The sequence below is a fragment of the Pan troglodytes genome, chromosome 13 (assembly GCF_028858775.2).
Source record: "Pan troglodytes isolate AG18354 chromosome 13, NHGRI_mPanTro3-v2.0_pri, whole genome shotgun sequence".
Taxonomy (NCBI): Eukaryota; Metazoa; Chordata; class Mammalia; order Primates; family Hominidae; genus Pan; species Pan troglodytes.
Window position 1 is genome coordinate 102510401 of NC_072411.2, and position 26041 is coordinate 102536441.

General features: G+C 40.1%; 1 protein-coding gene across 8 annotated transcripts in view; it reads right to left on the minus strand.

Moving 5' to 3' along the window:
• Nucleotides 1–2989: 2989 nt before the first annotated feature.
• KCTD18 (potassium channel tetramerization domain containing 18) overlaps nt 2990–26041 on the minus strand; it is a 31049-nt gene continuing 7997 nt past the window's right edge. Inside the window, exons 1-7 of one of the 8 annotated variants that reach the window (XM_063791476.1) lie at nt 24062–24144; nt 20909–21143; nt 18816–19005; nt 12943–13136; nt 11807–11901; nt 7215–7317; nt 2990–4655 (exon numbers count right to left, since the gene is read on the minus strand). In XM_063791476.1, the coding sequence (XP_063647546.1) occupies nt 4139–4655; nt 7215–7317; nt 11807–11840 (654 nt within the window). In that variant the 5' untranslated portion in view covers nt 11841–11901; nt 12943–13136; nt 18816–19005; nt 20909–21143; nt 24062–24144 and the 3' untranslated portion in view covers nt 2990–4138. Of the gene's footprint in view, nt 4656–7214; nt 7318–11806; nt 11902–12942; nt 13137–18793; nt 19006–20908; nt 21144–23678; nt 24145–26041 lie in introns of those variants that run through there. The other 7 variants (XM_016949476.4, XM_054680058.2, XM_016949477.4 and 4 more) reach the window with 7 other exon arrangements.

Here is a 26041-nt window from a genome sequence, read left to right on the forward strand (position 1 = left end):
TTTACTAAGGCAATGAGGGTTTTAGGGTGGAAGAAGCAAATGAAAAGCATGAGAAACAACATGATAAAATGAAAAGCTGCTAAATAAACAAGCAGGGCAGAATACTGACTGACAGTTAGTGTAAAGTTCCATTTGTCTTAGCCACAGCCTACATCAGAAGCCATTTAGCTAGCAAATATAAAACATGTATGGGCTGTCTGAGGCAACACATGTGAACAAAGAAAAATTAGCTTCTCTCTAACAATGTAAACCATGTATCTCTTATGAGGCTGACAAGAATATAAGTGAAAATGGTCGCTTTGAGACTGCACCACCAATCAAATTGAAATATGAAATTCTGGAAAGAGCTGGAAAGCAATTTTTTTTTTCCTGTTAGCTATTTATGATGTTTCTTTTTTTGGGTCCTACACGCTCGAAACCCTGCATACTAACTGCCGCCCTCAACAAAGAACCACTCATCCACTCACTGTTTCCTGACTGGGGAATCAGCAACTTGTTGATAGTTTTCAAGGAAGAGTTTCAGCATATGGAAAAGACAGAATTTTTCATAATTAAAAAGTTCCTGGTTACTTTCAAATACACACATGTAAGTCATTTGAAAATACTTTTCATTTGCTATAATAGAAGCTCTTTCCCTATGTTTACCAAGTTCATACTTTCTATTTAGTCTCCAACCAACATCCTACCAAATACAGATCAAAGCTATTAAAGGGCCTGCAGATGTAAGATAATCCTATCTAAGATGATCTCATACTCATATAAATGTCAGCATTCTTCCCTTGACCAAACAACTTGCCACCACAGGCCTTGTGCACATTCAAAATGTGTTTAAATCAAAGGTTTTCTATGAACAATTTCTCAGGTATAGCCAAACACGCTTATATGTTAATTCCTGCTGTAAAAGTCAAGATACAGCTGGTCAGTCATTATACTGTATTTAACCATGGACTGGAAAGTGAATCGACAATTTTTTTTAATGTTAGCACTTGCTAAGGAAGCAATGGGATTCAGTCTGTGAATGAAAAAGAACTTACATCAGCACAGGAGATGTACTGAATTAGGAGCAGGGAGGCCAGACCTCTGCCTTCCTCTCTGGAAAGTCAGGAAGCATCAGCCACGGACCTCTCTGGGATCTGGTGATACATATTTCTAAATTACTTCAAACAACTCGACAAGTTATGTAACTGTTATGGTCATTACCAATAGTAATTGTGGTCTTCAGCAATATTCACTGTATCAAGGAACTTTCAAAAGCACTTCCTTTGTTCCCCTGACAGTATAAACTCTGCAAGATCAAAAAGCAGTTTCCATACCCTCTGAATATTGCTATCAGATACATTTTCTAAAATAATTTGGAGACAGGAGGTGGCCCTCAACTGTTCAGAAATTTATTAAAGGCCTGCTGTGTACCAGACTCTAGAGGGACAGAAACAACAGTCCCTGTTTAGTAGGAGACAGACACATAATCTAATATTTTCCTGCTCAAAAACTTCAAATATTGAGGAAATTCACACTTACATTTACTTCCTCCCTCTAGTTTTTCAGTGATGCTGTGTGGTTCTGCAGAAATCAGATAATGGGGCTAAAATGTGTACATTCCCTATTGTGTAGCCTTAACTTTTCTGAAACTCATTTTCTTTGTCTTTAATCTCAACACTTCGGGAGACCAAGGTGGGAGGATGGCTTGAAGCCAGGAGTTTGAGACCACCCTGGGCAACATAGTGAGACCTCATCTTTACAAAAAAAAATTTTTTTAATTAGCCGGGTATGGAGTGCATGCCTGTAGTCCCAGCAAGTTACTCCGGAGGCTGAGGCAGGAGGACTGCTTGAGCCCAGGAGTTGGAGGCTGCAGTAATCCAAGATCGTGCCACTGCATTCTAGCCTGGGCGACAGAGCAAGACCCTATCACTACAAAAATTAAAAATTTGAAAAATTTGAAAGAAATATAAAAAGCAATGAAATCACATATGTGAAAATACTTCCTAAATTCTAACATAAGGCATTATTAACAAAACAAATCCTTCATTAGGTCTCCACTGCCAGCCTTAGGCTATCCATGAAACAACTAACCAGTTTTAATCAGGGCAAACCTGTTTTCAACACAGATTATGTGAAAGGGTATAGTCACTAAACTTTTTTTAAATATATGAACAATACTTAAATATCCTACTTATCATTAAGTATTTCTAAATGTCTCCTGATCCAACTGTATAAACCTACTTCTCAAATCACTATTTATAAAGCTTTCATTTTTTTTTTTCCAGGAAGACCAATGGGTTATGATGAATTACCAACTCTTTTAGGGTTTGCACAGTCTGGTATTAAGAAAAATGTTTTTCCATGTAAAGTGAAGCTAGCCCCCAGGGAACCACACCCAAGTAATGTTTATGTTACTCGAGCATGCTGAATTTGACTTTGACTCCTGATATCCATAAGGGTGCATCTTCCCCTTCCCTATTGCAGCTGCCCCAACCTTCAGTAGTTATCCAAAGTCACTCCTCTTACAAAGACTAAGTGTGCTAAATGGATTTCCCTTAAACTACTTGATGCAAAGAAATGGAGGATGTCAACAGAATCACCCATGATTGTCAACATGTTTCCTGTCCAGCAACTCAAAATGTCCTAAATCAAACAATACTAATAATGTCCACATTGGTAGTTCTGAAAATTCACTATGGTCTTTGATTTCCACAATGCCTGGATTCTCTATAATAGCATTTTCAAAAGTAACTGAATATTTTATATATGCCACAGGACAGTCATCATGGATCTTCAATTAAATAATCACTTTTTCTAGCAAAGTAAGCGGCCTATCTAAAAAGTTGCTAGTAGATGGATAGTTATCCAAAATTGATTTAATTATTTCGTACTTTATCTGCACAAGAAAGCAATTTTGTAAGTGAAAATGGATAACCTAAATAAACTAATAAGTTTTCAAACTACTACAGGGCTCCACGGCTTTAAAAAGTACAGACACAGAAAATACCACTTTTTATGGAAAAGTTTTATTTGATTTTGTAAAACGTAATGTTTTGAGTATACCTACTTTACTCTTTCAAAGCAATGCAAGTACAATGATAAGCATTTGAATAAAAAGTACCCTGTTTTATGAGCTTATTTTTTAACATAGTGAAGGCATACTCTCACTGAAAGTAGAAATATGTGATCCAATTACAAAACATAACATTTACGAATAAACACACACAACTGAATAGTCATGAAAAAATAGAGGATTAGTCAAAATATTCTGTTTAAAAATATTAAATTCAAGTTACATGGAAATTTTATGCATAAAAATCATATTGTATAATCAGAATGAATCTTCAGTGGTCATTTCTGAAAAACAAATACTAACTTTAGTTAAAAAGTTAAACTTTTACTTCTCTTTTTCAAAGTATTTTCAAAACTTCACTATTCAAATTAAAATAAGATATTTTAATAATTTACTTCAAAGACATATTATATAATTCTGATCCCAAGAGATCTTCTTGTGGTGTTTATAAATAAATCTACTAACAGAAAAGAGTAAGAAAAGCCAATCTAGGAAAGAAAATCGTTGAATTAAGTGAGAGTCAAAGTGCTAATTCAATCTATGGGTTTTTTTCCTCCCCATCATTTCTTTTCATGTTGCCTTTGGAGACAGAGTAATTTGTAGGCAGCTCACCTTGATCTACATTTTCTCTCTCTAATCTCTCTTGGCTGTGATATAGTACAGGGAACCACTAATATCACCCCCTCCATTTTCCCAGACAGGAATACCTAAGGCCAAACCTCATGCCCATCCTCGGGTTGCAACAAGTAACGTTTACTTCAGCAACAAAGTGGACCTCTCTAGAGATTATTTGTTGTACTGTCTTGTTGCCTTAATACGAATTAATCATTAAAAAATAAATTGAAAACCAGAAATTCAAACTGTCCATAGACAAATAATCATATAAAAGTTGGGAAAATGAGAAATGGAGCCTTAACCATTGAAAGTCTCCCCTCCTCCATTCCTAGCTCACACAATTCCAGGAACAGAATCCTCAACATAAACCTAAGCTTCCCCTCTGCTGCATTAAGAAAGTGTCACTTCTTTGCGTCGAATGGGTTGAAAGCTTTGGGAGATGAACGGGAAATTTCAAGTCCACCACTTTCATCAATTTCCCTTGTTCTTCCCGTTCTCAGTCCGCACTCCCAAGGCACGGGCAGCTTCGCCGGGAAGCGGCTTGAGGGAGTTGGCCTGCCTCGTGGCCGTGGGGGAGGGCAGGGAAGGCGCGGTGGCGCACAGCGGAGTCCTCTTCAGCTTTATCACCCGCTGGGGTGTAGGCTTCTTGTCGGAGAGTAGCACCTTAGCTGGAGGTAAGTGCGTGCCTCCATTTTCAGCGCTCGCAGCCCCAGGGGAAGCCTGAGGATGCCCAGGTGCCCCCGTGCCCACCAGGGCCGTAGCTCTGGAAGGTGCAGAGCGCTGAGCTGCCTTTCTGCGGCTACCACTTTGAAACCGGTTTGCTGTCGCCCCAGCCGACGTCTGGATGGCACTGGCTGGAGACACCGTGACTGAGGCCGAGTTCTTGACTTTAATTTGGGTACTTGTGGAAGGGCCCAAAAATCTAACTGGCTTAGGACCAGTCTTATAGTTCACACTTTTGTCCGCTTCATTGAACGTTATCAGTCGCCTAGAAATACAGAAGCGTGTCATTTTCCACATGTATAGTTTTAGTAACTCATGAAAACATCTCCCAAGTTTACCTTCAGCATTAACAGAAAGGTTTTGGTCAAGAATTAAAGAGTCAAGAGGTTTATGGGCACCTACCTCATCTCTCATCTCCCACCAAGGTCAGTAAGCAAGTTTACAAAAGATTGGTCTTAATTTGAATACGAATTATGTAAACTCACACATAATATTAATACTAGCAAATTAAAATTTGGCACTTTACATAAGAATACAATATATCACCCTGTTTCCAAGTATCATGATGTGACCTACGGGATAACCAGAAATATCACAAATTGTTTTTCCCAGAACTGCAGTTTAAAGAGATTTAGTAAAGAAAAAAAAATATTTCACAATCAAATAAATATTAGAAATATTGCTTGATATAGTTTGGCTGCATGTCCCCCCCGAAGCTCATGTTGAAATGTGATCCCCAATGTTGGAGGTGGAGCCTGACAGAGGTGTTTGGGTCATGGGGGAGGATCCCTCATGAATGGCTTTGTGCCCTCTCCCATGGTAATGAGTGAGTTCTCACTCTATTCGTTCACGTGGGAGCTGGCTGTTTAAAAGCCTGGCATCTCTTGCTGTCTCTCACCATGTGACATATCTGCTTCCCTTCACCTTCTGCCATGATTGTAAGCTTCCTGAGGCCTCACCAGAAGCATATGCTGGCCCTAACCTTCTTGTACAGACTGCAGAACCATTAGTCAAAATAAACCTCTTTTCTTTATAAATTACCCAGCCTGATAGTCCTTTATAGCAATGCAAAACTAATAAACTGCTGCATATCTTTTTTTCCTCTTGAAGCTTTAAAATTCATGTTAACATATTAAAGATTATGAAAGGTCTATACTAAAGATATCTGTATTTCCCAATCATTCTATAGTGAAACCTTTGATGGCCAGTAAAATTTGCATTCTTTGGAACCCATTTTGGGGACTGCTAGAACAGTCATGGACAAACCTTCAAAGATTCCAGAACTGAGTTTACCATTCATTATAAAAAGCCTACGGGGGAACATTTTTTAAAATGACCTTAAAACTGTCAAACAATCATTGTCGAAACCTTGCCTGCTCCTTCAGCTTCACTTCCTGAGGACCATCCTAAGCATGAAAGGTGACTGCAATCCTCTCACTCTGCTCTCTTGCAAGTCTGCATAGCATCAGTGTGTCGTCAGAGGCGATTACAACTTATTCAACTCCCATTCTTGGAAATGGAAATGGGATCATAATAACGTGGTTATTTGAAAACTGCCATCTGTAGCAAAGAGTGCAAATATAATATATTCAACCCTAAATCCCTACTGAACATTTTCCCTGGTGACCAGATGGCTCCTTGGGACCTTACAAGTGCTTCTCAGTCATCGTCATCGTTATCCTGTTGATGCATCAAAAATAATGCTTCGTAAACTTGTAGAGGAAAGATAACTAACACAGAGGAGGGTCTCCGTAAACCACTCCTGCCTGCCTGCTATGTTTTCCGTCTACATCTTCCACCAGACTCCACACTGAGGTTTCTCAACCTTGGCACTATTACCATTTTGGTCACATAATTCTTTGTTCTGGGGGGCTGCCCTGTGCACTGTAGGATGTTTAGCAGCACCCTTGGCCTCTACCTTCTATATGCCAGTAGCAACTCTCACTCCACAGTGTGTCAACTAAAAATGTTGCCAAACATTGTCAAATATCCCCTGGAAGGCAAAATCACCCCTAGTTGAGAACCACTGCTCTTGACTCAAATATATTTGCTAACTGTAGGCTCAAAAGGTAAAATAAATGATAATAAAATTATGGCTTTTAAGAAATAAGATCTGTTTTGACAAGTGATGGTTAACTACTAAAAACTGAATAAGCATCTCTGCATTTCAGTGAAAGACCCAGAGGGCAAATGTAAGAAAGTAGTCTGAAATTTCATACGGGCATTCAATTAAATTGTAGAACATGTGATCAAGAAATCAGAACATCTGAAGGCCATGAATAAAACCCAGACACTGTAAAAAAAAATGTGATTTTAAATGTATTTAAAACACAGTGAAAGACACAGCTGTGGAGTGAATTTAATGCTAATAATTTCATGGAACACAGGAAAATACCATTTAATAAAAGTGCTATTTGTGGCAATAGGAAACAGAAAGGAACTCAGAATAAGCCACAAGAAATTTCAAGTATTAAGTCTAAATAGATTTTTTTTTACTATTGCCAATAAAGCCTGGGATTTCACTTCTGTGGAGCAAAAATATTTACCACAGCATGCCCACTGTGTCCACTAGTAATTTTAGAATCACTCTCTCAATAAGAACATGTTACGCATGCAGTTACAAAGAATTATAGCCACTTTTTACATACTTTTGGTAACTTTATATTTATCAAGATCTATATTTTGATGGTAAGACAGAATATTCAAATCGGTGATTAATAAGCTTAGTAAGGTCAAGAATTATTATTCATTTTCCCTTCACAAAGGCAGTAAAAATGTCAGCGATTAAAAAAACAAAACAAATAAACAACACAGCATAGATAACCTCTTTCGAATTGGAGCCATGTGACGCAGGCTTCCAAGTAAAGGCTGTTCTTCTAGAGTCCAACACTCTATCAGCTCATGAGGCACCCGCCAGTAGCTAACACCTGGAAGGTAAAAAGACATAATTAAGACAGCTACCATCCACTGCAAAATGCTGAGCAACACTGTTTCACCTAAGACCTGCCAGAGTCTGAGGTTCATGCCTCCCATTTGGCAAAGGGAGGTGTGCACAACATTAACAGGAAGCGCTCACACGAGGAGCTAGGGCCAGGGAGCAACGCAGCTCACGACCTGGGTCAGGAAGAGCTGGCCACCAGCTTTGCCACTGATTAGCTGAGAAGATTCAGCAGGTTATGATGCATACTCAGGGCAGCTGAGAGTGAGGGCTCAGGCTCCAGCAAAGCCTGTGTGGGTCTCAATCTCCATTTCTCACTCACCAGTCATGTCACCTTGGGAAAGTTACTTTTCTGGGCCTGAATTTTCTCAGCTGTGAAATGATGACAATAATAGTATGTACCTTGAAGGACCATTGTGATGATTAAATGAGTTAATAAATGCAAAGTGCTTAGAACAGGGTCTAGCACAGACTAAGCACTCAAAAACTGTCAAGTACCTTTATTCCCAGTAGGAGTCGTAGGGAGCAGTATAAGTATTGTATAGGGGGTGGGTTGTAACACTTGCCTTGTCTACTTCACTGGGTTGCTGTAATATCAAATCAGGGGAACTTTGTGAATCTCTCTGAAAATGGCAACCACTGTACAAATATGAGACATCACCACCCGATAACCACCTTTTCCAACAAGAATCTGAGCTAGTGAGTTAGGCAAAAATGCCATTCAAATTCATTTTAATTTTTAAATCTGTTATCTTTTTTATTAAAAGCTGAAAAATGTATTTATTCTTGAAGCCTCGAAAATATTATGCTAAGTGAAAAACACCAAACACAATAGGTCACATATTGTATTGTTCCATTTGTAGAGCTATCAAGAGTAGGTAAATCCATTGAGACAGAAAGCAGACTGCTGGTTGCCAGGGGCTGTGGGAGACAGTGGAGTGGGGAGTGACCGCTTAGGGGTTCCTTTTGGGGTGACGAAATGCTTAGAACTGGAGAGAGGTAATGATTGCACAACATTGTGAATGTAGTAAATACCAATGAGATGTATGCTTTAGTTAATTCTGTTACGTGAATTTCCATCTCAATTTTTTTTTAGAAAAGAAGCATAAATATATACACATGAAAAAAGCTCAAGGAATTATGTTGAATAAAAATTGCTTGGAGTAATCTAAGTCCCAATAATGGATTTGGTGTTGTCTTCTTATTAAACTTCTGGTAACAATAACAATTTAGCAAGCTGGGCATGTAAATCATTATAATGATAGACATATCTTGATACTCAAATAACTCTATGATCCTCATTTTAAAACAATTAACTTTCTGGAACTGCTTGATCACACTCCAAAACCTACACATACTATAAAAACATTCCCAAATCTGGTCCATTAAGTTTGCTTTTTCTAAAAGTCAGATTTATTAAGATACAATTTACATAAAATAAAATTCACCCTTTTCAGGTACACATTTCAATAAGTTTTGACAAATGGATATAGTTATGTATCCATAGTCATAATCAAGATGTAGACCACTTCTATCACCCCAAAAAGTTTCCTCATACCCCTTAGCAATCAATGTCCCCTCCACATCCTTAGTTTTGCCTTTTCTGAAATGTCATATAAATGGGATCATACAAAATGCAACCTTTTGTGTCTGGCTTCTTTAGCATGATGCTTTAAGATTCATCCATGTTGCTGTATGTAGCAATGATCATTTCTTTTATCGGTGAGTAGTATTCCACTGTATGGATACACCACAATTTGTTTAAAAACTTTCTTTTTTTTCCTGCCTATAAAGTAATTCACATCCCTTGTACAATACCTGGAAAATATAGAAAAGTATATATAAGGGAATCAAAGTCACTCCTAATCAGAAGACCAGGAATCATTGGTTCAGGACAGACTAATATGTTTCATTCCAGTCTTTTTTCTAGTCATATGATATACTTTACATTTATTTCCTGCTTTTCATCATTTCTTATCATGGGCATTCATCTATGCAAAAAGTTATTTAAAATAACTTTAATCGCTTTATTATATTCCATTCTGTGGATGTGCCAAAATATATTTAACCCTCAATCATTAGACATTTAAAGTGTTTTTATTTTGTCTCTATTATGAAAATGCCAGAGAACATTTCTGTTCCTAAGCCTTTGTCTGTGTTTATGTCCTTAAGATAGATAAGATAGATTCCAAGAAGTAAAATTACTGGGTCGAAGAATATGAACAATTGTGATGCACTGATGTGACCTAACAAGTTATTTTCCAAAAGTTACATCAATTTTTACTCCTACCAGGAATGAATAAGAGATCTTTACTCATCTGGTATATAAAAAATTGTTTTTATTAAATGTATATTTCATTGATAAGGAATGAAGCTGAACCTCCTGCCACATGTTTATTTCTTTTTCTGGGAATTTTATAGTCATGAACCTTGTAATTTTTTTTTTTGTAGTAGTGGTTGCCTTTCTAATCAATTTTAATAAACTTTCTCTCTATTAAGGATATACTTTGTCCAGTTAATGCAACATTATTTATCCTAGTTTTTTATTAGTCTTTAAATTTTATTTATAATTTTTAATGTTTCTTATTTTTTGTTTTGTTTTGTGTTTAACATTTATGCCTAGTGTTCCATTATTGGAACACTAAGCATGTGGGAGTTATTTATATCCTACTGCTCAAGGTCATCGCCAAGATCTGATTGCAAAAATTCGGCTCACTGCAACTTCTGCCTCCTGGGTTCAAGCGATTCTCCTACCTCAGCCTCCTGAGTAGCTGGGACTACAGGCATGTGCCACCACACCCAGCTAATTTTTGTATTTTTAGTAAAGACAGGGTTTCACCATGCTGGCCAGGATGGTCTCAATCTCATGACCTCATGATCCACCTGCCTCGGCCTCCCAAAGTGCTGGGATTACAAGTGTGAGTCACCGTGCCCAGCCCTCCTTCAGCTTTCTAAGGCAGTGGGCTCCTGGACATCTTGCCAGTCCAGAGGCACAAAGAGAGACACAGAGAACACCATGGAGTTTGTTCTCCAACTTGAGCATAAGTGTCTCAAAGTAAATTAAATATAAAATAGAAAGCTGAAAGATGTCATCCTGCCTCTCGAGGGGTATGACTGGAAAGGAAAAAGGAAGGAAAGTGAGGGGGGCAAAGTTGAGGAAAGGAAGAAGGACTGGAGCTGGCACGACACCTGAAGGAAGAACAGCTGATACAGTGTTTTGTTTTGTTTTGTTTTGAGACGGAGTTTCGTTCTTGTTGCCCAGGCTGGAGTGCAATGGTACAATCTCAGCTTACAGCAACCTCTGCCTCCCGGGTTCAAGCCATTTTCCCACCTCAGCCTCTCAAGTAGCTGGGATCACAGGCATGCGCCACCATGCCCGGCTAATTTTTTGTATTTAGTAGAGATGGGGCTTCGCCATGTTGGTCATGCTGGTCTCAAACTCCTGACCTCAGGTGATCCACCTGCCTCGGCCTCTCAAGGTGCTGGGATTACAGGCATGAGCCACTGCACCCAGCCAATGCAGTTTTTAAAAGCCTCTTCCTCTCCTTTTATGTCTTGCTCTGTCACCCAGGCTGGAGTGCAGTGGTGTGATTACAGCTCACTCCACCCTCAAACTCCTGGGCTCAGGCAATCCTCCTGCCTCAGCCTCCCAAGTAACTGAGAGAATAGGTGCATGACACCAGGCCCAGATCTTTTATCCATTGTGTGACTGGCAGTCAGTCTTTACTAGCTTTCAGGATTATTTGAGGATGGAATAAGTCTTATTTATCTTTGGATCCAATTTTAGGACTTGTTATCATACTTTGCACCTAACAGACACTCAATACATGGTTGTTAATTAAGAAAAAAAATGCTTAGGCATAGAACAGAACACATAACCTGTGATCCTTATGAAAGTGTCAAAGCCCTTCTGAGACTCAGTTTCCTCATCTATAAAATAGGAATGGTAAGTAGCGTACAGGATTGTGTTAGGACTAAGAGATACTGAATGTAAACTACTTATCGGGGATATAAAACAGCATTATTATTACCAACTCTCACTCTGTAGTTTGAGAAAAATGACCAGTTTTCAAAGTGTACATTTAAAGATTATTGTAATTATTTTATAAGGGCTCTTTAGACACCTTCTCCAACATTATTTTCTCTCCCTTTCCTTGATTACATATTTTATGCTTAATTTGAAGTATTTTTCCAATGCACAGTAGGTACTAAATGAACTCTTATTTAATTAAATTAAATAAGCCTAGCTAACAGAAACATACTTAAAGTTACTGAATTATAAACTATTAATAATATCTAGCAACTCATGGGATTTAAAGATTTGTAAGTAAACTGCCTCAGTATTATCATGAGATGACAAATACATTGTAAGACTCAAAAGAATACTTTCTAAAAAAAGAAATGCAGTATTTGAGCTTACTTTGTCTTTTTTTTTTAAAGTCCACCTGCTTCCATGAAATAAAAGAATTGCACTGTACCTTTTCCTTCCCAAGCATCAAAGGCATCCATCATTTTCTTCAACTCTGCTACTGAATAATAGCTCCAAATGTACTGAACATTATTTCCCGCCTCTCTAGAAATATTGCAAAGAGTAATGAAAACATACTACCTAGGTATGGATGTGTATATATACATACAGCTAATATACATTTAATAAGAGTTTGTTAATTAAGGGAAAAAACATGTAAGCACTGAGTAGTTGTTCTGTGATCCTTAAGTATACATATGCTTACATAGATACATATGTACACATTATATAATATACTAACCTATATTTTGATCTTTTTATCATAGTATTTTATTAATTCCACAATATGCACCATGTAGACAAATCAACACATCTTTAATATCAAGTTTTTCAAAAAAATCAGCGAACTCCAATGAACTTAGAAAATATTCACGTTTCACCAGCATTATGCCAGGCACTTACATATCTTACATAGAAGCATCCCTATCTGTAAAGAATTCAGAAACTGATGACATATTTAATAATCTCAAAAGGCAAGCTTATATGATCCTGCATTAGTCACTAATATTCGACCCAATCCCATCTGCCAGAGAGTTTTTTAAAAAATTGCTAAGTGAATTAACCAGTGTAAATAAGATTATAGGAAAAATATTAAGTAATAACTCTTAAGAATTTAACATGTTCAAGTCATAAAATTCTAAAGCTGGAAGGGACCAGCAAGTGCTTCGTCATTTCTCAGAAGAAGACACCAAGGCAGGCCAGCCCTGAGTCACTCAGTAGGCCTGCTGACTTCTTCTGCCAATGCTTCTATGGTCTAGGAAGACACCAGGCATGTGGCTTTTCTTTTTTCTTTCTCTTCTTTTCTTTTTAAGCCTCTCAGGAGAGGGGATTCTGATGCAGACTCCCAGTTGAGAACCACTGCACTAGATCATGCAGATGGCCTGCAGCTTATCCATACTGTATGGGAAATGATCTTAATTATAATTTCCTCATGAAGCAGGCCTATCTCAACTGCTATGATGGCTCACTCTGTCTCCTGAGAGGTGTTAATGGTCTTTTCTAGTCAAGCACATTTCATTCAGAAACACCTCTTAGAAGAGACCAAGACTTTATTTTGTTCTTTTTCACATTTAAATTTGGACATACCTTTTAAAAATGCTTTTGCTGTGAATTCTTCCTCCCAGCTGCTTTTCAATAGCGTCTGTTCCATCAGTTTTTGTGGCATATACACCAATAATTCGACTCTCACAGCTTGCACCAGATGTGTTAAGATAGTGGAGAACCCAAACTGTTGGTTTATTGCAGACTAAGCCATATGAATCACAGAAGTCTGTTAAAGCCTAAAGCAAAAAGTATATATAAAATTTGAATTTAATTCTAGAGTAAAATAAAAATGAATATGCTCCATTACTTTCATGTAAAAGCTGAAATTCTAGTTGATCATAAGGGAAATAAAAAGATTATATATTTCAGCTTAGTCTTTACATCTTTAAAAATCAAACACACATTTTTTTGAATTAAATCGGGGCGGGAAGGACAATCACAAAAAATACCCCCCAAAAACCCAACACCTTTTCATCTACAGAAACCTTTTCCACATGGAAATTCCATTTTATTTCTTACTCTTTTAGTCTGCCAACATCACTTTTAATTTTATAATCTTTATAAGATCATTCTTCCACTGCCAACATCACTTTTAATTTTGAAATCCGATCCCACAGAAATACAAACTACCATCAGAGAATACTACAAACACCTCTACGCAAATAAACTAGAAAATCTAGAAGAAATGGAGAAATTCCTCGACACATACACTCTCCCAAGACTAAACCAGGAAGAAGTTGAATCTCTGAATAGACCAATAACAGGAGCTGAAATTGTGGCAATAATCAGTAGCTTACCAACCAAAAAGAGTCCAGGACCAGATGGATTCACAGCCGAATTCTACCAGAGGTACAAGGAGGAACTGGCACCATTCCTTCTGAAACTATTCCAATCAATAGAAAAAGAGGGAATCCTCCCTAACTCATTTTAAGAGGCCAGCATCATCCTGATACCAAAGCTGGGCAGAGACACAACCAAAAAAGAGAATTTTAGACCAATATCCTTGATGAACATTGATGCAAAAATCCTCAATAAAATACTGGCAAACCGAATCCAGCAGCACATCAAAAAGCTTATCCACCATGATCAAGTTGGCTTCATCCCTGGGAATGCAAGGCTGGTTCAATATACGCAAATCAATAAATGTAATCCAGCATATAAACAGAACCAAAGACAAAAACCACATGATTATCTCAATAGATGCAGAAAAGGCCTTTGACAAAATTCAACAACCCTTCCTGCTAAAAACTCTCAATAAATTAGGTATTGATGGGACGTATCTCAAAATAATAAGAGCTATCTATGACAAACCCACAGCCAATATCATACTGAATGGGCAAAAACTGGAAGCATTCCCTTTGAAAACTGGCACAAGACAGGGACGCCCTCTCTCACCACTCCTATTCAACATAGTGTTGGAAGTTCTGGCCAGGGCAATTAGGCAGGAGAAGGAAATAAAGGGTATTCAGTTATGAAAAGAGGAAGTCAAATTGTCCCTGTTTGCAGACGACATGATTGTATATCTAGAAAACCCCATTGTCTCAGCCCAAAATCTCCTTAAGCTGATAAGCAACTTCAGCAAAGTCTCAGGATACAAAATCAATGTGCAAAAATCACAAGCATTCTTCTACACCAACAACAGACAAACAGAGAGCCAAATCATGAGTGAACTCCCATTCAAATTGCTTCAAAGAGAATAAAATACCTAGGAATCCAACTTACAAGGGATGTGAAGGACCTCTTCAAGGAGAACTACAAAACACTGCTCAATGAAATAAAAGAGGATACAAACAAATGGAAGAATATTCCATGCTCATGGGTAGGAAGAATCAATATCGTGAAAATGGCCATACTGCCCAAGGTAATTTACAGATTCAATGCCATCCCCATCAAGCTACCAATGACTTTCTTCACAGAATTGGAAAAAACTACTTTAAAGTTCATATGGAACCAAAAAAGAGCCCGCATCGCCAAGTAAATCCTGAGCCAAAAGAACAAAGCTGGAGGAGGCATCACGCTACCTGACTTCAAACTATACTACAAGGCTACAGTAACCAAAACAGCATGGTACTGGTACCAAAACAGAGATATAGATCAATGGAACAGAACAGAGCCCTCAGAAATAACGCCACATATCTACAACTATCTGATCTTTGACAAACCTGAGAAAAACAAGCAATGGAGAAAGGATTCCCTATTTAATAAATGGTGCTGGGAAAACTGGCTAGCCATATGTAGAAAGCTGAAACTGGATCCCTTCCTTACACCTTATACAAAAATCAACTCAAGATGGATTAAAGACTTAAACGTTAGATCTAAAACCATAAAAACCCTAGAAGAAAACCTAGGCATTACCATTCAGGACATAGGCATGGGCAAGGACTTCATGTCTAAAACACCAAAAGCAATGGCAACAAAAGCCAAAATTGACAAATGGGACCTAATTAAACTAAAGAGCTTCTGCACAGCAAAAGAAACTACCATCAGAGTGAACAGGCAACCTACAAAATGGGAGAAAATTTTTGCAACCTACTCATCTGACAAAGGGCTAATATCCAGAATCTACAATGAACTCAAACAAATTTACAAGAAAAAAACAAACAACCCCATCAAAAAGTGGGCGAAGGACATGAACAGACACTTCTCAAAAGAAGACATTTATGCAGCCAAAAAACACATGAAAAAATGCTCTCCATCACTGGCCATCAGAGAAATGCAAATCAAAACCACCATGAGATACCATCTCACACCAGTTAGAATGGCAATCATTAAAAAGTCAGGAAACAACAGGTGCTGGAGAGGATGTGGAGAAATAGGAACACTTTTACACTGTTGGTGGGACTGTAAACTAGTTCAACCATTGTGGAAGTCAGTGTGGCGATTCCTCAGGGATCTAGTACTAGAAATACCATTTGACCCAGCCATCCCATTACTGGGTATATACCCAAAGGATTATAAATCATGCTGCTATAAAGACACATGCACACGTATGTTTATTGCGGCATTATTCACAATAGCAAAGACTTGGAACCAACCCAAATGTCCAACAATGATAGACTGGATTAAGAAAATGTGGCACATATACACCATGGAATACTACGCAGCCATAAAAAATGATGAGCTCATGTCCTTTGTAGGGACATGGATGAAATTGGAAATCATCATTCTCAGTAAACTATCACAAGAACAAAAAGCCAAACACCGCATATTCTCGCTCATAGGTGGGAATTGAACAATGAGAACACATGGACACAGGAAGGGGAACATCACACTCTGGGGACTGTTGTGGGGTGGGGGTAGGGGGGAGGGATAGCATTGGGAGATATACCTAATGCTAGATGACGAATTAGTGGGTGCAGCGCACTAGCATGGTACATGTATACATATGTAACTAACCTGCACATTGTGCACATGTACCCTAAAACTTAAAGTATAATAATAATAAATTTTAAAAAAAGAAAAAAAAAAAGAAATCTTCATATAATAACCAAAATGTAGACCTTTTTCTTTTCCCTTTAGAGTAATTTCCCCAAAATTTCCCATTTTACACAATCTTCCATTCACCTTCTACTGACTAACCCCATGGTTGGTCCTTATTTTTAGCTCCAAATTCTAATCATGGACTAACCAGATTGATTTTACTTTTACACGGAAAGATACGAATATGTAAACTCAATATCTAAACTCCATATATGCTGCCTGAACTCATTTGGCACTTATCAACCTATTCATTCATTCATTTGAATATTAAGTTCCTACTCTGAGCTGAGCTCTAAGGTCCTGAAGATATAACAATGAACAATGGTGAGACAGGGTCCCAGTCCTCCTAGAGTTTATAGCTAATGCAGAAGACAGACATTGAATAAGCCACCAGCACCCTGTGTAAGAAGTGCCACCAGGACCGGGTGCAGGGGCTCACACCTGTAACCCCAGCACTTTGGGAGGCCGAGGCAGGCAGATCACCTGAGGTTGGGAGTTCGAGACCAGCCTGACCAACATGGAGAAACCCTGTCTCTACTAAAAATACAAAATTAGCCGGGCGTGGTGGCACATGCCTGTAATCCCAGCTACTCGGGAGGCTGAGGCAGGAGAATTGCTTGAACCCGGGAGGTAGAGGTTGCAGTGAGCTGAGATCATGCAATTGCACTCCAGCCTGGGCAACAAGAGCGAGACTCCATCTCAAAAGAAAAAAAAAAAAAAAAGAAGTGCCACCAGTGAGACCACAAGGTGCTCCAGGGCAGAGAGCAGAAGGGTTTCACCCAGTGAAGCTGCCAGGGCCTTCCCTGGGAGGAACAGCTTTACTGCTGTAAGTACTCTGGACAGGTACTATATTGTGTTCACTGTTATATCCCACGTGTCTGGAATAGTGCCTGACACAAACAAGATGCCTAGTATTTACTGACTCAGTGAATGAAAATGGGGCCCTACCATGTCTTGCACTTTCATTTAATATTGCTATCTAACTCCTATATTGGTTTGGAATTTTACTTACACATACATCTACAAGAATTCCCAACTATACTATAAACTTCAAGGGCAAAGAACTACATGTTGTATTTCTTGGTGTCCCACGCAGCCCCTTGTACAGTGCCATACATGTCACAGGCACTTGAAACAAACGTGTTGGCTGACAGCATGAATGTGGGCATGCTGTGTCCTTTTTGAATAAAAACCAGGAATAAAAGATTACAGAGCTGAGACTTCTGAAGATGAGCATTAACCCTCCCAACCTTCCAGTCAGGCCTCATTATTCTGCAGATGTGGCAACAGGAGGGAAAGACTATCGTTCGAAAATATAGTTTATGAATAACTTCAGTAGCAGAACCCATATAACTATTTAAATTCCTAAAGGGGATCTGGAACCAAATCAACTTTCTCTTCATGCTGCACTCCTAATAACCAACCACCCATCAGCTTGCTTCCTAAACGCTGACATCCAAATCAAAGAATTCAAACAAGTTCAGATCAGTTTTCACTATTAACTATTTTCTAAGAAAAATATTTTTCTTAGATGCTCAAAAGTGCTAATTAATAACACATATAATACTTTCAATAAGACAAAAACAGATAATTAGGATTTTCAAATCATGTAAAGATCTTTAAAATGCAATTTAAAATAGAAGCATCTTAAAAAGATATTTACTGATCTCAAAGTGAATTAGCCAAACTAATGTTTTAAATTAGTAACAAACTACTACACTTACTAAATCAAGTAAGATGCTTTATTATTCATCAGGATCATTCTTTTCAAAAATCATTTTAGTAAATAAAATAATACCACTATGCCCTCACATAGTATAGTATTTCTCTTAATTTAAAAAGAATTGGCCGGGCGCAGTGGCTCACGCCTGTAATCCCAGCACTTTGGGAGGCCCAGATGGGCGGATCACGAGGTCAGCAGATCGAGACCATCCTGGCTAACACGGTGAAACCCCCGTCTCTACTAAAAATACAAAAAATTAGCCAGGCATAGTGGCAGGCGCCTGTAGTCCCAGCTACTGGGGAGGCTGAGGCAGGAGAATGGTGTGAACCCCGGAGGCGGAGCTTGCAGTGAGCCAAAATCCCGCCACTGCACTCCAGCCTGGGGGACAGAGTAAGACTCTGCCTCAAAAAAAAAAAAAAAAGAAAGAATTTCAGGAGTTCTGTAAAAAAGCCGTCAAAAACTGTTAAATCTTCAATGAGCAATATAAACTCAATCAACCTTTGAGTGGCAATATACTTTCCAAGAATTTTGGCCTTAAAAAATGAGAAGTAGTAGTAAAGAAACATGTCTTCAAAATGTATAAAAACTATCTTGTTTGGTTAATGTGAAAACACAGGCTATGCAAAATAGTACATATTGCTTTGTGCATCATAAATATATATATTCAAAAACTTTAAAAAATGCCAAGACCTTTTTAAGTTCTATATTTGACCTTAAAGAATATGTCTCCATTTCATTGGCCAAATGGTCAGACAGGCTGTATGGATAAGGGATGCCAAAGTAATCAGCCTCTTCCTGCAGGGCGATGCGGGTTTGCTCATCTGTGGGAATCTGAACTTCTCCATGAAGGTAATCCAAAAGGTATTTAAATAGACGTCCATCACGGTCAATAACACAAGCCCCTAGAAAACATTCAGTTCAAAAATGATTGCAGAGATTCTGTCGATCAATAAGATTTCAACAAATCAAACTAGGTCTGAGGACCTCTACAATTATAAATGTTTCTTTCTCACATGAAAGTTAACATCTAGTGTTCAAATAGGTTTATGTAATCTAAGCTAGACTTTTGGTTATTCAAATACCAAATATGATATACCAGCAACCCTCTGCTTACAAATAGGTGATATTGTAAAATAGAATCTGAATGAGTTGTGTGGGACAATCACCTGTAGTTCTATAATACTGCACATAAGTTTGAATGCAAATATATATCACCAGGGTTGCCATGTTTGGTTGTACTGGTGTACTATATATACCATGCTAGGCCAAGCGGGCAAGAGAGGCTAAAACCAAACCCACATTCTGCTCACCAAGCCATGCACCCTGGCATGGAACTGCATCTTCCTGGATAAAAGGGCACCCTTTTCTGATTTGTACACAAAGAAACTGAATGAGTCAGTGGTGGACCTTTGCGTTCTCACTACCATATGGGAAAATATATTCTGAGATCCATTTAGAACTTTGGATGCAATGACTATATTCCCACAACGGCCACCACAAAAGCTAAGGGCACCCCACACTGCTGGTAGAAACAGAAGTTTACCCCTAACCTTATCTCAGCTGGACTAGAACAGGTATATGGAGGTGCTCACTAAAGAGAGCATGTGGGGTGCTCATCACTATGTCCAGTGTTTGCATATCAGCAACACTACAAATCTGGGGTTCCTCGCTCCAGGCATGCCAGATGATTCGAATTACTGGGTTAGTCCTTTTGTACTACGAGAACCCAAACTTTAAAAAAGAAGAAACGCTATGCTGGTACTACTTTATAATAAAATATTTTTCTTAGATAATTTAGCAGAATTAAAATAAAAAAAAAAGAAAAACCTCTACATGAGGCTAGTCAGTAATTCCTCACAAAAGAAGGGATTAAGAAGGTAAAATTTAGGGGCAGAGAAGAAAACTCAATCCCTGCTTACCATCTTTGCCCCAACAACCTTTCTGCCCAGGTAGAAACCAAGCCCTGGGCACCAGCCACTGGTGATTTTTTTTCCCATTCTTTCAACTGCCATTTAACCAGCAAAGCAACCTCCTCACACCAGAGTTATTAACAGTAAAACAGTCCCTCACGTTCAAGACTCCTCAATCATTCTCCTCTAACACAGAACCAAGAGTGGGTCTGGGGCTCATACGCAGGGCAAAAAACTTCATTTGTATTGATGAACTTTCTTTACAACCAGTAGCAGGTTCAGTGAGTCCCAGAGCACTGGAAGCAGAGAGCAGCCCCAGAACCCCACCTGTGTGATTTACAGTTCTGAAACCCAGTTTTCAGTCTGCTGCCCCTTTGCCTCTGACGGTATCACTGCACAGACTTTTTCTCAGACATGCACATCGGACACACAGCAAGACTACACAGCTAGGCTAGGTGGCGAGCCCAACACTAATTCTACAATGACGATGGCTGCTCTGTTAGCAATAAGGAGGGCAGCTGCTTTCTCCAGACAAAACAGTTTCCAATTTGAAGAACACAGAGAGAAGCAAATATATTTAATCAGCATCAATATCATCACCCAAAGCTGCATGAAAGTAACAAGTTTCAAAATACAGTTAATCCCCATAATTAGGTTATGACCAGCCTTTATGAACTCTTACTTCTTTGTCAGCTTTTAACATTATCACAGATTTTCAGAAGTAGTATTTAATTTCTCCACATACTTAATGAATCTCCATAGAGTCCTAATGATCTCAGTAATTAGTATATTCATCTAGTACATTTCGCTGTAATTAGGAAAATCAAAGGGAACTTAAACTGGACTCTTGTGTTAATAAATATTCAGTTCATGCTTTCAGACTTTAGACATTTACCTGACTCATCTGTTTTTAGAGGAAAGCGACCACTGAACATAGATGCCAACATGGAGTCCTTGAAGCGGCACAAGGACTCCCGCCGGGCTGTGTAAATACAGCCACCCACGTTCAGTCGGAGAACATCTAGCACCTCTTCTTCTGCCTTGTGGCCTTCCATTTCTCCCCCAGGCACCTGAATTTTTGCCTCCCAACACTTTCAGAAACTTCAAAACAATGATGTCTTGGTCTCCCTCTGTAAAACAAAGGACAGTCATCCCCGCCATTTCCAACAAGACACTAAATAGATAATATAATAAATATACTTTAACATGACTGAAAATAAATTCCTCAGTACTGGCATTATTGAATTGAAGGATTTTATATAATATAAGAGAACTTTGAGATATGCTAAGAAGTAGGAAAATGTTGGCTAAGAGGATTTGTAAAAGATAATAAACGACTAACAACCCAATCATTGCTGTTGAAATGACTGTTTAAACATGGTAATGCACTCTCTGTCACACAGCAAACAAAGGAGAGTCCTGCTTATGATCTTCAGTATTCACATATCTTTTTAACCATGATAAGTCTGAGGGAGCCTCTAGACTGCAGAGATCAGTGGACAGCATGGAATTGAGCTGCTAGGCTCTTCCCCTCACCAGCTCTAGGATCTTGGGCAAATTACTTATCTTCCTCTTCTATAAAATGGAGGCAGTGATGATGCCCAGCTCAAACAACTATAAGAGGAATAATTAAAAGAACACATAAAACAGCAAAAGAGCAGAATCTGGCTCATGGTAACTATTCAATAAATTATAAATATTATGCATAATGATATAAATTTAACCATAAGGTGTCTACTGAGGGACTTAATATTGACTCTGGAAATGTAAGGAAATAAAGGAGCAGGAATTATTAACAATGATAACTATAATCCTTAAGTTAGGTAACTAAGGAATATATAATTTATCAACTGAGATTACAATTCTTCTTTTAATTTTTTTAAATTTTCAAAAAATGAGACAGGGTCTCGCTGTGTTGCCCAGGCTAGTCTTGAACTCCTGGGCTCAAGCAATCCTCCTGTCTTGGCCTTCCAAAGTGCTGAGTATACAGGCATGAGCCACCACGCCCAGCCTGAGATCAGAATTCTATGTAGACCAGTAGCCAGACTAGTCTAGAACTACAAATAACACCTCCAAATCATCCAGCTTCTTCACTGTGAAATGGATGAAGCTTTAGGGAAGTTTTTGGGGGTTTTTGTTTGTTTGCTTGTTTGTTTTTTGAGATGGAGTCTCGCTCTGTAGCCCAGGGTGGAGTACAGTGGCGCCATCTCGGCTCACTCCCGGGTTCAAGCAATTCTCCTGCCTCAGCCTCCTGAGTAGCTGGGACCACAGGTGTACACCATCATGCCGGGCTAATTTTTGTAATTTTAGTAGAGACGGCGTTTCACCATATTGGTCAGTCTGGTCTCCAACTCCTGACCTCAGGTGATCCACCCACCTCGGCCTCCCAAAGTGCTGAGATTACAGGCGTGAGCCACTGCACCCAGCCCAGGGAAGGTTTAAGGGTTGGATTTTTTTAATCCATTCTGGAGATCACAGAACCACAGGTGACACTGTGGTGTTTTCCCACCTAAAACAATACTGTGATGAAAAAGGTACTCCCAATTATTGAGAATCTGCAGTATCCACACATTTCATAGCAAGTTTAAAATGACTGCCGAAAGGCTCAACTACATCCATGTCAATTCACTTTTACTCAGTGAACAACTAAGATCGTTTTGTAGATGCCAGCTAGTCTCCAATAAAATGGAAGGAGACCATTAAAATCTGAGGAAGACCATGTGTGTAGAACACGGTCAGCAACAGAAACCATTATGGGCCAAAGGTCCAGCCTTCCAAAACCACTTATGGATGTGACATCTCGCACTGCCTAGAAGTCCCGGGAGCAGCACTCCAAAGATCCATGTGTGAGAGCCACCTCTGAGGCATGGGATGGAACTTGTTCCCTCTGCCTCATTACTGGCTCCCTGGAATCCTATCTATTCTTCAAGGCCTTCAGCAAACCTAATTTCTTGCATGACCGTCCCACGTATCCTTCTGCCCCCCAAGTTAGAATCCTTGCACAATTCTACAAATATACTGTGTGTCTGTCCACTTTTTACCCCACTTGTTTAATCCCTACTTTTTGGTCTGTAGGCCAAGGAAGCCAGGGCCTGTGTCACTCTTAATAACTCCCATTTACTGAATGCTTATTATGTGCCAGCCATTGTAAGAGACACTTGACACACTTTACCTAATTCACACAAAAACTCTGTTGGATGAGAATTACTGTCCCTGTTGACAGATGAGGACATTGGGGTAAAAAAAAGAGTGATGTGTACAGGGGCCACACAAGGACTGACTGCTAGTAGGTTGTGGAGCCAGCCCCAATCCAGATCGGCAGGACGAACCCCAAGTTCTTCCTGCTTCACCCCACACCGGCTCCTCCAGCACTGTTTCACCCCTATGGGTCCTGACCCAGCCTTTTCACTCTCTAAGCATCTGTCCATCTCAAGACTTGGCTACGATAACACAGCAGCACCCCGATCCCGAGGATTTAAGAGCTACTCCTCCTACCCCAACCCCAGGCAGTCTCTCCTAAGGATAGGAACATCACCATTCCAAGGCCACACCAGGGGGGCACTCCGCAGGCCCCATCCTCAAAAGCACCCAGTTAGGCTCCCTGCTATGTGGAAAGTGTCCAGCCCTCGGGGACAATGTCCCCCAGAGTGCATTCCTATGATCACCTGCATCAAAACCATCAGGGACGCTTGGGAAAACGAAGACACTCCGGCCACAGCACACAGTTCCTCAGAAAGTCTGAGGAGGGGTCGGGATCTGCCCGCGAACCCCACTTTGAAAAACATCGCTCAAGGGGCTCACACTCCTCTTCCGAAGCGGGAAGAGCCAGGAGGAGCTGGGGAGCCAGAAAGCCCCGCCACGGTCTTCCGCGGCCTGGAGACCCCAAATCGGCCCGAAGCCCGAGCCTGCAGCCCGGGGCGCGCGCGTTACCAGCGCGGCCCGTGCCCTTCCTCAGGGCGCCCCGCCGCCTTCCGGGCCCGCGGCCCATCCCGCGCCCGGCTCTTCCGCACCGGGGGGGTGGGGCGGGTCGGCAGCTTCCCAGACTGACCTGCGGCCCGCCAGACCCTCGGCGCGGCCGCCGGACGCCGCGGGGCGGACGCGGAAGTGAACGCCTTCTCAGCTGCTCGGCAACTCGGGAGCAGAGCGGCCCCAGCGGCGCCCCCGTGCGGCCCGGCTCTGAGGCAGCGGCTCAGGGAGGGAGGGAGGCCACGTCCCGGGCACGCCACGCCACGCCACGCCCCGCCCCCAGATTCGTCTAGCCCCAGTGGGCCGCCTCGGAGTCGGGTGGGTCTTCCATCCCGGAGGTAAGGGAAACACACGGTAGAGAAGGCCAGGGCTGAACCCCAAGGGACGGTCTTGTGTGTTCAGAGGCTGGTTTTACAGGTGAAGAGAAGAAACAGCCGCAGAAGTTGCGATTGTCCAAGGTCACTTAATAAGTGGCAAGAATTAGGATGTTAAGTGTTCTCACCCCCAGGTCAGTGCCCATCCCTCCAAACAGGGCTGCTCAGTACCAACGTGTGTTAATATATTGCACTTGGATAAGTCTATCTGGATAGTGTCTGCAGCTTACAAAGCTTTTTCACACACAGCATTCTTGTTTAGTCTGTGTGACAGTGATATAAAGGGTGATATTTATTTCCCATTATAGCAAGGAAAATTGAGGCGAGAGCAAACATTTATTCAACACTTTTGTACACCTGACACTGTGCTAAGTGCTTTGCATGCACTACTTAATTTCCTGTTAACGATAACCCTAAAACAGTTCTTCCAGTTTCTAGCACCATCTTACCTTGTGCAAGGTACTGTGCTAGATATTTCAAGAGAAATATAACAGTCCTGTTTTCAAGGTGCTTCTCCAAAATCAAAAATATTTGGTTCCAAATTTCCCTGACTGGCTCTTAGAAGAGAATAAGCCAAAGAGAGGTAAGTCAACCTATCCCCTTAGATATTAACAGTCTTAGGAGAGAGAGAAGGTTTGTTCAACCTGTAATTATTAAGCACTAGCTATGGAGCAAGCACTGAGAGTAAAGGACTGGAAGAGACAAATAATGGGCGTTCAACCTTACATTCCAGTACAACATGCAGAAAACTTGTTCTGTAAATATTTTAGGCTTTGTGGGCCATGCACAACTACTCAACTCAGCAGTTGTAGTCTAAAAGAAGGCATAGGCAAAACCTAAACAAATGAGCATTGCTAGTTCCAACTTTATGGACACTGAAATTCCAATTTCACATAATTTTCATGTGTCAAAAAATATGCTTTTAAAAATGCAGCTTTTTCAAACACTTAAATATGTAAAAGCCATTCTTAGATCATGGGCCAGACAAAAACAAATGGTGGTCCATGGGCCATAGTTTGCCTGCCCTTGTTCAAGTGGGAGAAACAGACACTAAGCAAAGTGGTGACAGACAGTGATAACTAGGTGCGACGAAATGAGTGGACATTTAAGTTGAGGGCTAGGACTCAGAATGAGTCCACCTTCTGCAGAGATGGAGGAAGGGTATTTTAGGAAGAAGGGAGAGCAAGTGGGAAGCCCCTCAGGCAGGAAAGGACTCAGCAATTTGTAGGAAGAGAAAGGCCACTAGTATGTCTGAGCCTTGGTGGGCATCAGGACAAAGGGGAAGATGAGATGGGATGAGGTTGAAGAGAGAGGCAAGAGCCCAGACTCTAAAGTATTGTGTGGCCATGGTAGAAGTTTAATTTGACTGTAAGCATAATGAGAAGCTATTGAAAGGTTTTAAGCAGGGAAGTGACACAATTGATTTACTATTTAAAAAAAATAATCACTGCGGCTACTGAGATGAGAATGGATTGGAAAGGTGTGAGATGGAAGTAGATGACTATTGCAATAATCCAGGGGAGAAATGTCTTAGTTCCTCCTTGAGTAGTGTTGGCAATAAAGAGAAGTGGATGGATGCAAGAGGGGTACTCAGGAGATAGACATGACATATATAATTTGTTGGTGGATCAAATACAATGTGTTAATATGGATCCCCTGAGAAGCAAACAATATTATCAGATTAGACA